Below are 17047 nucleotides of genomic sequence, written 5' to 3' on the forward strand. Positions count from 1 at the left end.
CTCTTATGATCAACTCAGTGACCTTTTCTGACAATGCACCTTCTTTTGCTTATTATGCTGACAGATACTTGTAGGGGTGACATACTCTAGTATTGAAATTAAAGTTTTCCTTTTAACTGCCGAATACTGTTAAATGTTCATGCAAAAAAAGAGGTTTTTCTTCTTCAGCTTACAATGCTCTCTGAACCCCCCCAAAAAAAGACAATCCTTTTTCTCTTCCAGTTTCAACGTTCATAGAAACTCCGTCTTTCTTTCTTCCCACTGACACGCGAATTAACCGTGTGTTCGAAAGAACCCCAGTGAACAATTTTCCCAGCTTTTATATCCTATCTAGAAAAAAAAAGGAAGAGACAGGAAAAAAATAGCTTCTCAGATCATGCCCTGCCTTCCCAAGATGCCTTTCGTGTCTATAAATGAGCTAGCCATCCTTTCCTTCTTCTTTCCCAAAGAGCAATGCAGATACGCCCGGTACATTTTTTTTTTCTTTTCTAACCATATACCCCCCACGCCCCCCCCCCCCCGATCTTCGAGATCAATAAGACACTTCATAATCCTTAATCCAAGCATGCCTCCTCCTCTCACGTTGAGGCCTCTGGGAGACAACTTCTTGGGAGTTGGCATTTTCAGGTTCACTACAGACATTCTCGTCCGGTTGTAAAGAACCACAATGTGGGGCTAAGTTGAATTGGTGGGCATCGTTGGCTTCTTGATGACTCTCAACTTCCTCCTCTTCACTGCCATCAGTGCACACCAGCAGGGTTACACAACGCAGGTCTAGGATATGCCGGGGAACGCCATTCACCATCATGTTGTTCTCCGACTGCATTCCCGTTACGACCCCCCCTCCCCCAGCGAGTGGTACATTTTGCATTGGGGGCTTCACCTCCTTGTCCACTTTAATGGTAGCTTCTTTACTCTCACTTCCTACCGTTTTGTTGCACGGACTCCACCACTTATATGCGAAGATGGCTCTATGAGGCACAGTTGTCTCATCTTGTCTGGTTTTCGGTGAGATGTTGTACCAAAACACCGCCTCCATGGGTGAAACATTGCTTTTTTTCCACAGCAGTCTTGATGGTGCAATGATTCCTCTCCACTATCCCATTGCCACTCGGCCGATACGCTGCTCTAAAAAATTGCCTTACTCCCAATTATCACACACCTCTTTAAAGGTTTCTGATCAGAAAGCGGGGCCATTGTCCATTAACAGTTCCTCACCCGGCCCTCTCTCCAAAAATATTTCTTCGATGACCCCTCCAATCACGCATGCAGCTTCTGCCCTGATCTATCTCCATATAGCAAACTTCCCTGGTCCACAGTCAACCATCGACAGATACAGCTTATGGCGATAATGGGTCACATCACTGGCCAATCGCTTCCAGTCCACCACAATGTGCAACTCTCATGCTTTGTGTCTGGATGGTCCGGGGTCTGTTGATAGGCACTCCTGACAGTGCTCCACTACCTCCCTGACCTCCTTCTCTGTGGTTTCCGGGTAAACCTCTCTTGCCAGGAATAATGTCCGTTCTTGACCAAAGTGGTGCATTCCATGTAACTTTTTAACTTCCTCCCCTGCACAGTATACTGAATAAACTTCCTTTCTCTCTTGCAGCCAGGCCTTCTTTAACCGTGTCATCAAATCTGCCTTGTTCTTTTCTGATGGGACCAGCACTACAGATACATTCAACTGGAATTCTGCTATCAAATCTACAAGTGCTCCAAGCCTGTGCTTGATCAGCATTTCTGCAGCACCTCTGGTCCTAACTCTCTTATCGCCAATCACTGCCGACCTGATACATAAAACTACCGTTGCCGAATCAGATTTGATTTCAATCGTTTACAATCCCAACTTCAGGGCCGGATTGATTCCTTTCATAGTGGCCTCCAGTTCAGCTACGTTGATATGGGAATAGTCATTTTTCTTTCTTAGCCACGCCGCATCTTCCACAGTTACACCTCCCATCTCTAATACGGTGCCCAATGCCAGACTGCTGGCAACGCACCAAATCACCCCCACATCTCCGCTGCTGATGTACCATTCCCCCTTTACTGGGTCTTCTTTCGTCACTCTTGTGATGATTTCTTGTAGCATGTTTTGACCTCCTTCGTCACACGGCCCTCCCAGCCATCAGTGCCCCTTTGTCGTTTAATAAAGCTGCACTCTATGCTGAGCCAGCTGGCAATTGGATAGTGTACCACCAGTCTCCTGCAGACTGAGAAGAATTTTCGTTTTGTCAAGTCGGTTCCGATTTTGGGTATTACATTCCCTCGTCTAAAGACAAGGCTTCCTTTGCCATCTCGGCATAGTTTCAACCCCAACACCGCTCCTCCATCTAGGGACTTTTCCGGTTTTGCAGTCAACCCATACCTCGCGACATGGCCTCTCACTTTCTCCGCTGTCACCTCTGCTTCCTCCATGAGAATGTTGTCAATGTACAAACTAGTGGCCTTGTCCATTGTACAGTCTTTACTTAGCACCGTCTTCAGCACGGCAGTCATAATTTTGGGAGCTGGCTTGTACCGGACCAATTGATGTTGCCAAAGTTTTTCATCTACATGGTTCTGGAGATAAGCTAACTTCAGGTCGACAATCTTAGTGGCCCGCTCCATCCTCCTCCATTTCCTCATAACCTCTTTGCATATGTCAATTCCCTTTCCAGTGTGGCAGGCTACGTATCTGTTTAATTCTCTAAAATCCAGTACCGGTCTAACTTTGTTCTTTGTGGGTTGAACAACCGCCAGTAATGGTAGCACTCCTTTTTCTTCCCCTGTCCACGCTTTCAGAATTCCCTCCTCTATCCACCTCGCCACTTCTTCCTCGAATCCTTTTCTTATGTCTCCTCGCAGTGTTTTCTCGTAGCATCTTTCATTGTTTCATAGTACTGAAGGCTCGGAGATCCATTTCCATTCCACCGTCTACCTCTCACCATCAAACCTTGCCAGGAAAGCCGCGTCCTCAATGCAGCAAGCCTCCAGTTTTTGCGTTCTGATATTTCTATCACCTTCCGCTCCTGCCATTCCTACTGCGCCGAGGCGTCCAAAAGTTACTTGGCCCCCTCTCAACGTAGCGCCCCCCCCCCCAGTTGCTTGATCGCACTTACACCTAAAACCACATCAACATCACCAACCAGAAGATCCAACACCAGGGCTCGTAGTCCAATAGGCACACCATGCACCAGTACTTCCGTTTTTGTCTCTCCTAGGTATTTCACCTCCCTGCCATCCACAGTCTTAATACTCCTGGCTCCGCTCCATGATTTAGCGACATTCTTCGTTACCAATGTTGTGGTGCAGCCTGAGTCAACAAGGGCCATGGCTCTCTTCCCATTGACTACTACCGGTAACTGAGGCAATGTTTCGTTGTGCGCTATTTCCACATAGAAGGGGGAACCACTGGCTCAATGGCCCCCCTTTACTCGTTTCCCTGGTCCTGTGTAGCAACGTAATAGCGGCTAATGTGCCCCACTCTTCCACATCAGTAGCAGGTGAGCCCCGGTCTTGGCTCTTTGCAGTCCTTGAGCAGGTGAGGACCCTGGCACCGGAAGCACTTGATGGCAGGTTTCCCCTCCTGTCGCCTCACTGCCTGTCTCTCGTCATTCAAGTGGGGCTTCATGCACTTATTTCCACTCATAGCTGCAGCCACAATTGGGCCCTTGACATTCTTGACTAGGACGCTGGTGTGGACCAAGAGATCGTCCACTTCCATCGTATTGATCTCAGTAATTCTCTGCATGTTTGCGGAGATTTCTTCTGGGAAGCCGTTTACTTCAGGCTCCTCCCCATGTAACCAGCCAATCTTGCCAGTCTCCTGATCTCCACAGCAAAGACGTCAACAGACTCGCTAGTCCACCTCAAACTTGCAAGCTTGCCGAGTGCTTTAAATGGACTCTAAGCGAAAGCCAATTTCAGTCTTTGATCCACTGAGGCAAGGTCTTCCTTATCTTCATCGTGCATCTGCTGGTAAATAGTGAGGGCTTCCCCCTCTAAGTAGAGTGGCAGCAGGGTGACCACGTCTTCGATATTTTGCAACCTTGCTACTATCTTTAATTTTTCCAGCCATTTAATTAGGTCACCCTCCGCAGTGAAGGGTCTCAAAATCTGAGTTGAGTGTCTCCAGTCAACCATGTTAACCTGTTTAATATGCCGAAATATCTTCTAGTATTGAAATGAAAGTTTTCCTTTTAACTGCCGAATACCGTTAAATGTTCATGCAAAAAAGAGGTTTTTCTTCTTTAGCTTGCAACGCTCTCCGCACACAAAAAATACGGCAATCCTTCTTCTCTTCCAGTTTCGACGTTCGTAGAAAATCCATCTTTCTTTCTTCCCACTGACACGCAAATTAACCGTACGTTCAAACGAACCCCAGTAAACAATTTTCCCAGCTTTTATATCCTATATAGAAAAAAAAGGAAGAGACAGGAAAAAAAAGCTTCTCCCATCATGTTCTGCCTTCCCAAGATGCCCATTTGTGTCTATAAATGAGCTAGCCATCCTTTCCTTCTTCTTTCCCAAAGAGTGATGCAGATATACCCGGTACATTTTTTTTTCTTTTTTTCTTTCTTTCTAACCATCTACTCTACACATATGCTTAGTTTTCAAGAGAAAATACCTATCTCTGGTTAATAATATTTAAAACTTCAAGCTTGTTTCCAAATTGCAAACAATCCAATTCCCAGATTCCCAATTCATGCCAATTATGATTAAAATTAGTACAAACCTGTTTGTGTGCAGTCTGTGGAGTTCTGTGTAGATAAGGATAATGAAGAAAAAATGGCCACCTACTCTTCATATGCTTGTAATGCTTTCACACGACATGCAAATGAGATACTTTCAGTTGGATATAAAAATCCTGATTCATTAGAGATAGTAATTTTTTATTTGGATATCAGAGTAGCAAGTGTTGTCAGCAGTGGGTCGTGTTCTAGAGTTGAGTTTGGCAGTAGAGTGTTAAGATTTGGAGTTAAGTTTTGATAGCAGAGCATCGAGATTAGGAGTAGCATATTTTGGGCAGCAGTGTGTTGGATGTAACATTTTTAACCACACAAATAATCAGAAATGCAATAAGTGTGCAAAAATATTTTATTCAGATATGACACTTACCAAATCATTGATCTAGCAGCATAGTGTTTGATCACCATCATTACCTTGTAAGTTTTCTGATGCAAAAATGAGTGCCAAAATTATATGCATGAACATCAAGGTCCTAGCAATTAATAACACAGCACACTTTTGATTAGTTGTACATACTGACTCCAATCAGCTGGAGTAGCCATTTCAGGAAATTATGGTTTTGTTTATCATAAAAATTTGGACCTTCCTGACAAAGGTAGATACTCCCTTGGTAGCTTTCATTGCATCTATTTTTATTAGGAACCAAAACCTAATCAGGTCTTCAACCAGTTATCAAGACCTAAAATAAAACATCATTTTATTCCCCAACTATACGTCTGCATTTTACTACCAAAAGTAATGATCTGAAGAGTTTGTTTTTTCTTCCCAACATATTCCCTTATTCAGTTTGGTACAGAAGCTCTCAGAATCAATGCATTTCAACATTTCCAGATATATTTACTTAGCAAAAGCATGCGTCTGCATGACCTGCATCTGCCAGTCTTTAGAATGGCACATGCTGTTGATGAACATTTTTATACAGGCAAAACATCCAATTTTTCTAACTTAATGCTGACAGACCATGAACGCATCACTTGTTATATGCATGGGTATCAGCCAGTCAAATCTGTTCATCTGGTAACATGAACGTTGTTTCCTCAATCTATCCAATATTGAATTGGATGGTGTCTGCACTATTATGCTCTGGTATCTGTTTTAAGTGAAATTTGTCACCATGCTCCTGAGGTACATTTTAATATTTGTGAGGAAAAACACTCAGCTTTGGTTACTTTACATTTCCTGACAGCTATAATTTCTTTCAAGTCTTCCTTCCACCGTAATTGCTTTCAAGTCTTCTTTCAGCCATAATTGCTTTTGTCTTCCTTCAACTGTAAATAAGAAAACATCTTAATAGATTACTGAATGTTTCTTTAAAATACATTGTGCAATTAAATTGAAGATATTATACCTTATGTTTTTAAACCACTATACATAAAGATTTATTTATTATAAAATATAACAATGCAATAAAAACATTTTTGTTTTAATTTTGGAGACTGTATAAATTAATATATTTTCTTGAAATTTATCTTTTGTTTGAATTTTGCAGAATTTAATTCATGAGAAAAACAACTATTATTGGATTTGAATGGATCTACATTCTTTTGGTGATTTGGAATATAAAATTGACCCGTTTTGAAATGAAAAATGTTTGTCATTTGCCTACCACCATGAACAATACAAATGTTTTTCTTCCATAGAATCTCACCTTAAGAAGGTATATTTGACAAAACCTTTCTTGTCAACTGTATATGTATTTTATTCTTATTAGTTTTAATGAGTAGAATACTAGCTGGAATGCTTGTCAGAAATTCACGGGTCTTTTGTACATATGCTTGCATCTGATTAATGAACTCAAAAATTCATACATATGATAAAATTTCTAATGCATAAAAAATTGAAAAATGTGAATGATTCATAATTCATTAAGTTTCTTACATACTCTACAGAGAATCAATTTGTACTAAAAATATCTCAAATATTCTGCCTTCAAAATGAGCTGTAAATCTAATACTGGAAAGAATTCATAATCTTATAAATTCTTATGCTTATTTTCTAAATAAACGTTAAGTGGCTATTCATATGCAGATGCATACTGGATAAAAAATGGATACTCAAGCAGAAAAAATGAATTCTACCTGAATCCAATAAGACAACAAGACCACAAGAAGTGTGTACTATAACAGATAAAAATGATAAATTAAAGAGAGAATAATTATGTTCCCAACTACTTTACTTAACCAGTGTTTGACATGTAAAAAAGAAGTTTAATGGAACATTTTCCTATCTATGTATCACATATAGATTTCAAATATTAGCCCCACGAAAAGAGCCCCTGGATTCCCAAGAACTTTGACAAAAGTAAAATGAAACACCCAAGAGAGAAAGTATATACTTTTGAAGTGTGTGAGTCTACTTTTTCAATGAAAAAAACATATGCTGCAACATATGCGAACACAATGGGGAGAAACCATATCCTTGTAAAGTGTGTAGCTGTTCATTTAAAAGGAAGGAATATGTATTGAAACATGCAAACATATGCTGGCAAAAAATATTCCTGTGAAATATTCACACAGAAACAAAGTATGGTGCCACATTCAGATGCATACTAAAGAAAAATTATTATACCAATCATATAGGAGAAACTTGGTTTATGAAAAAACTTAAAAAAGTACTTATAACCGGTGAACCAAGTGCAAGTGAGGAACAAACGATTGCACCGAAAGGGACAGTTAGAATCCTAAAAAGACCGCTTGGGTGGACCCACTAAAATAGGGGTAAATGTAAGACATTTGCTTGGATGTCCCACTCCTAGAAGAAAAGGATAAAGAAAAATGAAAAAAAAACACATGTTCTTGTGAAGTATGTGGCTCTACATCTACAATAAAATAAAATATTTTGTGACGTTAAAACATGCTGGAGAAAAAACATACTTGTGAAGTATGTAGCCTTTCATTTACAATGAAATAAAGTATGGTGCATCATATGCCAACACATACTCGAGAGTAACAATATTCTTGTGAAGTATGTGGTCCTTCATTTAAAATGGAGACAACTATGCTGAAACATATGCGAACTCATACTGGAGAAAGACCATATTCTTGTGAAGTATGTGGCTCTTCTTTTACACGGAAACAACATATGTTGCAGCATATGCGAACACATACTGGAGAAAAACCATATACTTGTGAAATATGTGGCTCTACTTTTGCACAGAAACAATATTTGTTGAGACATATGATAACACATTCTGGAGAAAGACCATATTCTTGTGAAATATGTGGCTCTTCTTTTACACAGAAACAACATATGGTGCAACATATGCGAACACATACTGGAGAAAAACCGTATTCTTGTGATATATGTGACTCTTCTTTTACAATAAAACAAAATATGTTGCAACATCTGAAAACACATACTGGAGAAAAACCATATTCTTGTGAAATATGTGGCTCTTCATTTACAGTAAAGCAAAGTATGGTGCAACATATACGAATACATACTGGAGAGAAACCATATTCATGTGAAATATGTGGCTCTTCTTTTACACAGAGACAACATATGTTGCGACATATGAAAACACATACTGGAGAAAAGCCATATTCTTGTGAAATATGTGGCACTTCTTTTACACAGAAACAAAACATGTTTCAACACATGCGAACACATACTGGAGAAAAGCCATATTCTTGTGAAATATGTTGCTCTTCTTATGCAATGAAACAAAGTATGTTGCTACATATGAAAACACATACTGGAGAAAGACCATATTCTTGTGAAGTATGTGGCTCTTCTTTTACACGAAAACAACATATTTTGCAACACATGCGAATACATACTGGAGAAAAACCATATTCTTGTGAAGTTTGTGGCTCTTCTTTTACACAGAAACAACATATGTTGCGACATATGAAAACACATTCTGGAGAAAGACCATATTCTTGTGAAGTATGTGGATCTTCTTTTACACAGAAACAACATATGGTGCAACACATGCGAACACATACAAGAGAAAAGCCATATTCTTGTGAAATATGTGGCTCTTCTTTTACACAGAAACAAAATATGTTGCAGCATATGCGAACACATACTAGATTACAATATTCCTAAGACTACATCTTTAACTGGTTTGATTTTACGCATGTAAAAACCTATATACACATGTTCCAGAATGTTCCTGACTATTTGTTTTATTACTGCATGTGGAGCATAACATAATTATTTATTACATGTGTGCGAATGGGCAAATCATGACATTGTGTTATTGTGTGTTCTTCAAATGCGTACATGTTAAAAATGGTGATTGCTATTAGAATGTCTCTTCCGGAGATTTGTCCCGAGCAAATATAGTTGCAGCTACGTCATTCTCCTGCTGGACGAAAAGTTCATATAAGCAGCAATTGCAAGTTGATGGCAGTCCATAAGAAAAGTGACATCATCAGTTTTTTAGTTGCGCAGTTGCCTGGGTGTGTTTAATTGTGTAATTTCGAAAAAAAATGAGCTGCATGTGTTTGCAAGCTGCATTATGGACATGTGTATCCATTTAGAGTATACTGTAGGTGAAGGCAAAATGTAGGTGATAATTCTTGGTCATTACTTGGGTTTGGCTGTGATCTGTTGTAGATCAGCATTGTTAATGGCTTGGCATGCGTGTGGTGAATGGACATTGCAGAAGAATGCGATGTACTTGCAATAAGCTCATTCAAAAGAGGTCAAGAATGGTTGGTCCATAGGGGGGGGAGGCTTATTAATTCACACATATGCAAAAAATGGTGGTATCTTCATTGTGCTTGGTTAGGCCATGGTTTGGCATGAGAGCATTTATCTGCATTGTATCGCAAGCTCCATTGAAAATTTATTGTGTTTATAAACACTTACTGTCAACTATGTAGGTAACATCCTGTTGGTGAGTTTTCCAATGTGCTTGCTACGGAACCATTAATCCATAGGTGGACCATGTTTCTGACGCCAATTGACTATTGTCAGTGTTCGATTTGTAGGAAAATAATGTTTGGTTTAATTTTCAATTTTGGAGAGATTATTCGCAAAAATCGGTAAATTTATTGGGACCTATGTCGTTATTTCATAAGGAGGGTCATGGGTAATTTGTTTGTTGTTGATTTACTGACGTCGTGTTAGGTGATTGGAAAAGATAAGCTTTATTCTTTTTTTTCTTCCTTGAGTTGAGAAACCAATGCGTAATGTCGTCAATCCAAAATGGTGAGATTTTAACCAATGGAAGCATAGTCGTTCAATGACACCGTGACGTTTTCCATTTTTGTGCTGTGAGTGTTCTGGTTCACTGCTATTATTCGGTAATTCGTCGATCACAGTCTATATACTGCAGGAGTTCTGATAGTGTTTAACGAATATGTAATTTAAAATGTTCCCAGTGTCATGGTTTGAGAAGTAACAAAATGTTCATTGAAAAAGATTCACTATATGAGGGCTTTGTTGAAATAGGAAAATTTTTCCGAGATTTTAGATTTACGTGCGGATTTGAAGAGAATTTGCAACTGGCTAAAATGTACTATTGTGTGCATCAGCATTTACCAATTTGTATTCTGAATCTAAATATTAGAGATTATGGTTGCAGGTTTAGGGATATCAGTAAGTTGAAAGTGGTAGAGTTTCACTGGGACCATTAAAGATAAATTTCACAAGATCTCTGACTTACAGAAGGATCCTACCAAGTCACATCTACATCCACATAAATTTAAAAGACGTGAATAACTTAAGAAATATAATGACATTCAAAGAATTCTAGATTTCTGTACTGAGATAAAATAACATTTATTAACATGTTTAAGAAACAGTAATCCAAATCATTTCAACATCAAGGGTTTTTGCACAAAGTGTTCATTAGACAGTCTTTGACAATGAGTGTTTCCTAGAAAAGGAAAAAGTTCATGATAATGAAGTTTCATGTTGAGAGGGAACATGTGTGGGTACTTTTTGGAGGGAAAAGAAAATAGTCATCAGGACATGTGTATATGTGTGTGTGTGTTCATTACATATGAAAATAGGAGTTCAAAATAATGAGTTGAAAAGAATTCTCATTGAATATGGTGCTTCCAATAGAATTAAGGTGTATGACGTGCATGAAGTCATGTTAGTAATTTTATGTCCCACAATGATAGAGTAGGGCAGCAATGTTATTCATAGAACTGCATCCTGAACTGGTTTAATTTATGCGTGCAAAAGCTTATACATGCATGTTCCAGAATGTTCTGGACTATTTGCTGTATTACTGCATGTGGATTATTACATGTATGTGAATAGGCAAATCACAATATTGTGTCTTTGCGCACTCTTCAAATGTGTGCATGTTGAAAATGGTGATTCCGATTAGAATGTCTCTTCCAGAGATTTGTTCCAGCCAAATATAGCTGTTGCTACAACTTATCAAAATCAACACCGTTTTCTCTATTAAACAAAAAAAAGACAATAATCAAGGGGAAAAAAGAGCAAAAATTAAGGAAAATTACTAGATGTAACTGAAGATTAACTTATTGAAATCAATGCTGCGTTCTTTAGTAAACAAGATAAAAATAGACAAGAACAAAGAGAAATTAGATGTAATGAATGATTAACATATTTATAATAATTTATTAAACAAGAAGAAAATAGACAAAATAGAGTGAAATAACTAGATGTAACTAATGATTAACTTCTTTATAATACCGCTATTTTCTCTATTAAACAAGATAAAAAAGAGAGGAATTAAGAGACATAACTAGATGTAACTAATGATGAACTTATTGAAATCAGTGCTGTTTTCTCTATTAAACAATGTAAAAATAGACAAGAATAAAGGGAAATAACCAGATGTAACTTATGATTAACTTATTTATAATACCGCGGTTTTCTCTATTAAACAAAATAATAGACAAGAATGCAGAGGAGTAACCAGATTTATGTAATGACTAGCGGAGGGGGGGATCCTGGCTTTGCACGGGCCTAAAATACGCTTAAATATATTTTAATTTGTCCAGATTTTGTATATATTGTTATAGAGTCGTGATTTCAAAATTAAAAAAGTATTTACATGCCATCAGGTGGAATTGAAACTAACATTTAAAGCTGGTTACATTACCACTGTACCAATGTGATGCATATACACTAATTAAAATGAAAAATAAACCAATATGAATGTACAAATTGTTTAATGATTTGTTTCAATTTTAACCCATTTTTGATTCCTTAAAAACAATTTTTACCAGCTAAAGACCCATAGAAGAATGGCCCATAAAAATCCAATTATTTGAGGGACCTAGCACCACTCTGTGACTTTTGGTTTCGGAGGTGATAGAGTTTGCAAATATGGAGGCGATTATACAGACGTTTTATATATTAGATGAACATATTTAAATCAATGCTGTTTTTTAAACAAGGTAAAAATAGACAAGAATCAAAGGAAATAACTTGATTAACTTATTCATAATACCATTGTTTCTCTATTAAACAAGATAAGAATAGACAAAAATCAAGATGATTAAATAGATTTATCTGAAGATGAACATATTGAAATCAGTACTGTTTTTCTCTAGTAAACGAGATAAAAATAGATAAGGGAAGAAACTAGATGTAACTAATGATTACCATATTGAAATCAACGCTGTTTGCTTTATTAAATGAGATCAAGAAGAATAAGTATATGTAAATGCTGATTATCTTATTCAAAATCATCACTATTTTATCTATTAAGATAAAAATAGACATGATTTAGTGGAAATAATCAGATGTAACTAATGATTAACTAATTGAAAAAAATACTTTTTTCTGTGAATAAATTTCTCACATAATTTCAAACTCTGAAGTGCAGAAATATGACAACAATGAAAAGCAAATTTATCAGGTTGATGCACCCAGTCGAGTCTTCTTATCATTTGCAAAAATGATCTGTCATTTAAGCTGCTCCTTCGAGTCTGTTAGGTAATCTTCTGATGAAGGGATAGTTTTTTTCTTTTTCTGTGAAGACTTTCCTGGTGTAACCCGCCTCTCTTGGTGAGGTCACGCAAGGACCGCTAATCGTCTTTAGAAAACTTTGGCTGGTGATGTCTGGTTCTCTGAGAGGCTGGCACATTGATCCCGAATCCTCAGTGTAGAATTCATCTGTAAGCGAAAAAATGAAGCTGTGTTTGCAAGAAAGAAAACAGACGACTGGGTTCTATTCTACTAAAAAATTAATTTCACCAAAATTTACAACTTTTTACAGATATGTACACACATGAGTTGTTAGTACATTTTTAAAATCTCAAATCTCTCTTCTCTTCTTAGTGATGGCACTCAGGCGAAATGGAGAGGGGTGGTGGTCACTTCAGGGAGCGATATTATTATCTCGAGATTCTGCACCAATCTGGTAAATTTCAAGTGACATTAGCCTTATATACTCTGGGTTGGGTTGGGGTGGAAAATTGGGTTGGGGGGAACTGCTTGGGTACGACCTACTTCTAGGGATGGACTTGATTACACAGCTGGGTGGAATCATTGTGGACTGCACTGGAAAGATAGAATTCTCCTGACATAAGAAACACGTTTGTGCTGTGTGAACCTAACTTTCATGTGGAGTATGACAGAGAAACCAACACATGGACAACATCTTGGAAGTGGTCTGGCGATCAACCACCCATATCCTTATTAGCCCTCCAATGAGGTTCCGGGGGCAGTATGAAGAAGAACTGCAGACTTGAATCAACAATGGCTGGCTGCTTCCATACTTGGAGGATGAGCTCTCCCCTTCTCCCGAGGACTGATTCCCATGATGGCCGTCTTACAAGATAGCAAACAGACCGTCCGACCCATTATGAACTACCGTGAGCTTAATGAACATGTTGACCCATACATGACAGGGGCGGATGTTTGTGTGCTCAAATTAAGGGAGTGGCAGTAGCAAGGATTGGACGTAACAATGCTGGACCTGCACAAGGCCTACCTGCAGATACGCTTTGAAAAGGCGCTGTGGCCATTTCAACTGTGGAAGTTAAAGGAACTTGCTATTGTCTGACCAGTCTTGAGTACGGTTTCAACGTGGCACCAGGTATTATGACGGCAATTATGCATACAATCCAGCAACAGGATGAGGCTTTGCGCCAGGCAACATCATCTTACATTGACAATATCTTTATAAATGAGAGCCTCATGTCTGCCCAGTCGGTCAAAGAGCACTTTGAGAACTTTGGACTGACATGCAAGGAACTGGAGCGTCTGCAAAACAGGGTAAAAGTACTTGGCCTGCATGTGAGCAGTAGCAAAGAGGGGCTCTACTGGAGGAGAAGTGGTGATGTTCCGGAAGTCCCATCCAACATCACTCGTCAGAGCATTTTTTCTGTTTGTAAAAAGCTGGTGGGCCACTTCCCTGTATTTGGTTGGCTCAGGGTGGCAGTGGCGGCCATAAAATGTTGTGCCACATCCGTATCATTGGGATGGGACGATAAAGTGCATAATGTCACACTCCTGAGCATGCTAACAGAAACTGTAGCCAGGGAGATTTTAGGCACATAAACTTGGTCGAACTTGATGCCACATTGAAGGGAGTTACCCTAGCAATTCAGTGGCAAGCCAGAGTACTACATATTATCATAGACTCTGCATGCGCTCATTGGTGGATAATTAATGCATTGACTGGAAGAGCACGGTTAACCACACGGGCAGCGAGTGAAATGTTGATATGAAGGTGGCTCACCACCCTGGTCGATACAATCAAAGAGTACAACCTGACCATAGACGTAACGTTGATCAGGTCTGCAAGCAAGAGAGCAGATGCGCTGACACGATTACCACAATGGTGGCTGCTGGCTGATACTCGGAGAGGTTCTGAGACACTGCAACAACCATGTGCAGCCATCTCATGTAATATGGATCCAGATCGTATCAGTGAGATTCATCTGAAATGTGGACACCCAGAGGTTAAGCGGACACTATATTTTGCCAAGATGGTTGGCCCAGAAGTTAGAAAGGTAGATGTCAAGAGAGCAGTGAAAAGTTGTGAGGCATGTCAATCGACCTGGCTCAGTGGAAAAAAAAGGCAATTGGGAGTGAGCGACACATGGCAGAGAGTAGGCATGGATATCACACATTACGCCTCACCCTTCCTCACACTCATTGATTGTGGACATGCGTGCTTCGCGGTCTAGAGATCACTTGGGCGCCAGTACTCCCCTACATTATTCACCAGCTGTCATCAGTGTTCTTTGAAAGAGGCACGCCCAAAGAGGTGCTGACAGACAGTAACCCAACGTTTTGCAGCCGGCAGGTCAGGTAGTTCCTGAAGGAGTACAAAAGTATTTCTTCTCTTTGGAAATTAACTTTAGTCTTTAAATCTTTCAAATACAATCCAAAAGTAGTTGGAAACCTACAAAGGAATTATGATAAACCACAAAACTATATCCCCCCTATCTTTATGCCATCATTCTTACCCATACCTATCTATTAAACAAAATAAAAACAGACAACAATCAAGGGAAATAATTAGATGTAACTAATGATTGATTTATAGATATAAAGATGTGTTTTTTTTTTATTAGTCAAGATGAAGATAAACAAAAATCAATGGAAATTACTAGATGTAACTAATTATAAACTTATTCAAATCATCGCTGTTTTCTCGATTAAGCAAGATAAAAATCGACAAGAATCAAGAAAACTAACTGGATGAAACTAATGATTAACTTATTGTAATCGACGCTGTTTTCACTATTAAACAAGATTAAACTGGAAATAATCAGATGTAACTAATGATTATCTACTGAAAATAAACGTTTTTTTCTCTATTAAACAATATAAAAATAAACAAGAACAAAGGAACATAAGTTGATGCAACTAATTATAGAACTTGAAATTTGTGAAGTTTTCTCTATTACACAAGATTAAAACAAACAAGTATCGATGGAAATAACGAGATGTAACTAATGGTTAACTTGTTAAAAACAGAATTGATTTTAATAAGATTAAAATAGACCAGAGTCAAGAGAAATAACTAGAATTAACTAACGATAAACTTAATGTCACCGCTGTTTTTGCTACTGAATAAGATGAATATTAGACCGGAATAAAGGTAAATAACTATGTTATGTTATGAAGCGTATGGTGACAAGCAAAAAGAATAGACAACACAGGATTAAGATTTGAACGAACTCAACAATTTATTTTCTAATAAATAACACAGAATAATAACGAGCAGTCCTTGGGGTGAAGATGGCAGATTGTTGTTAGTTGTTGTTATTGTGGTTATAAGGCACGACGAAACCTTCGTTTGTAATAGTAGTAGCGGCAGTGCTGGTCTGGTTATAATCGTGTGTCAATAGCGATAGTTGTTGTTGTTAGAAGGCGCGACGAAGCCTTCGTTGGTAATGGTAGTAGCAGCAGTGCTGGTTATAATCGTGTGTCAATAGCGATAGTTGTTGTTGTTAGAAGGCGCGACGTAGCCTTCGTTAGTAATGGTAGTAGCAGCAGTGCTGGTTATAATCGTGTGTCAATAGCGATAGTTGTTGTTGTTAGAAGGCGCGACGAAGCCTTCGTTGGTAATGGTAGTAGCAGCAGTGCTGGTTATAATCGTGTGTCAATAGCGATAGTTGTTGTTGTTAGAAGGCGCGACGAAGCCTTCGTTGGTAATGGTAGTAGCAGCAGTGCTGGTTATAATCGTGTGTCAATAGCGATAGTTGTTGTTGTTAGAAGGCGCGACGAAGCCTTCGTTGGTAATGGTAGTAGCAGCAGTGCTGGTTATAATCGTGTGTCAATAGCGATAGTTGTTGTTGTTAGAAGGCGCGACGAAGCCTTCGTTGGTAATGGTAGTAGCAGCAGTGCTGGTTATAATCGTGTGTCAATAGCGATAGTTGTTGTTGTTAGAAGGCGCGACGTAGCCTTCGTTGGTAATGGTAGTAGCAGCAGTGCTGGTTATAATCGTGTGTCAATAGCGATAGTTGTTGTTAGAAGGCGCGACGTAGCCTTCGTTGGTAATGGTAGTAGCAGCAGTGCTGGTTATAATCGTGTGTCAATAGCGATAGTTGTTGTTGTTAGAAGGCGCGACGAAGCCTTCGTTGGTAATGGTAGTAGCAGCAGTGCTGGTTATAATCGTGTGTCAATAGCGATAGTTGTTGTTGTTAGAAGGCGCGACGAAGCCTTCGTTGGTAATGGTAGTAGCAGCAGTGCTGGTTATAATCGTGTGTCAATAGCGATAGTTGTTGTTGTTAGAAGGCGCGACGAAGCCTTCGTTGTAGTAGTAGTAGCATTGGTCGCGACAGCCGTAGCGTTGTGGTGATGGCGAGGCTGGTAGTCCTTCTGCTGTCTTTTCCTTGGCTTCGCTAAATATAGCAAGCACGCGGACGTAGTTGTAGACAAACGGTTAGTGATGAAGAAATTGCCTCCATGTCGAGAA

At 39.0% G+C, this 17047-nt stretch overlaps 1 protein-coding gene across 2 annotated transcripts in view; it reads left to right on the forward strand.

Moving 5' to 3' along the window:
• The window catches only part of LOC145287709 (uncharacterized), a 121531-nt gene that overhangs the window by 41462 nt on the left and 63022 nt on the right, over window positions 1-17047 (forward strand). The window contains exon 2 of one of the 2 annotated variants that reach the window (XR_013869175.1): window positions 6221-6388. Coding sequence is in view for 1 of the 2 variants with exons in the window: in XM_080135463.1 (XP_079991589.1) it covers window positions 7717-8781 (1065 nt within the window). In the remaining variant the exon portion in view is untranslated. Of the gene's footprint in view, window positions 1-6220; window positions 11244-17047 lie in introns of those variants that run through there. The other variant, XM_080135463.1, reaches the window with a different exon arrangement.

The sequence above is a fragment of the Euprymna scolopes genome, chromosome 11 (genome assembly GCF_053919585.1).
Source record: "Euprymna scolopes isolate OS-2025 chromosome 11, ASM5391958v1, whole genome shotgun sequence".
Classification (NCBI taxonomy): domain Eukaryota; kingdom Metazoa; phylum Mollusca; class Cephalopoda; order Sepiida; family Sepiolidae; genus Euprymna; species Euprymna scolopes.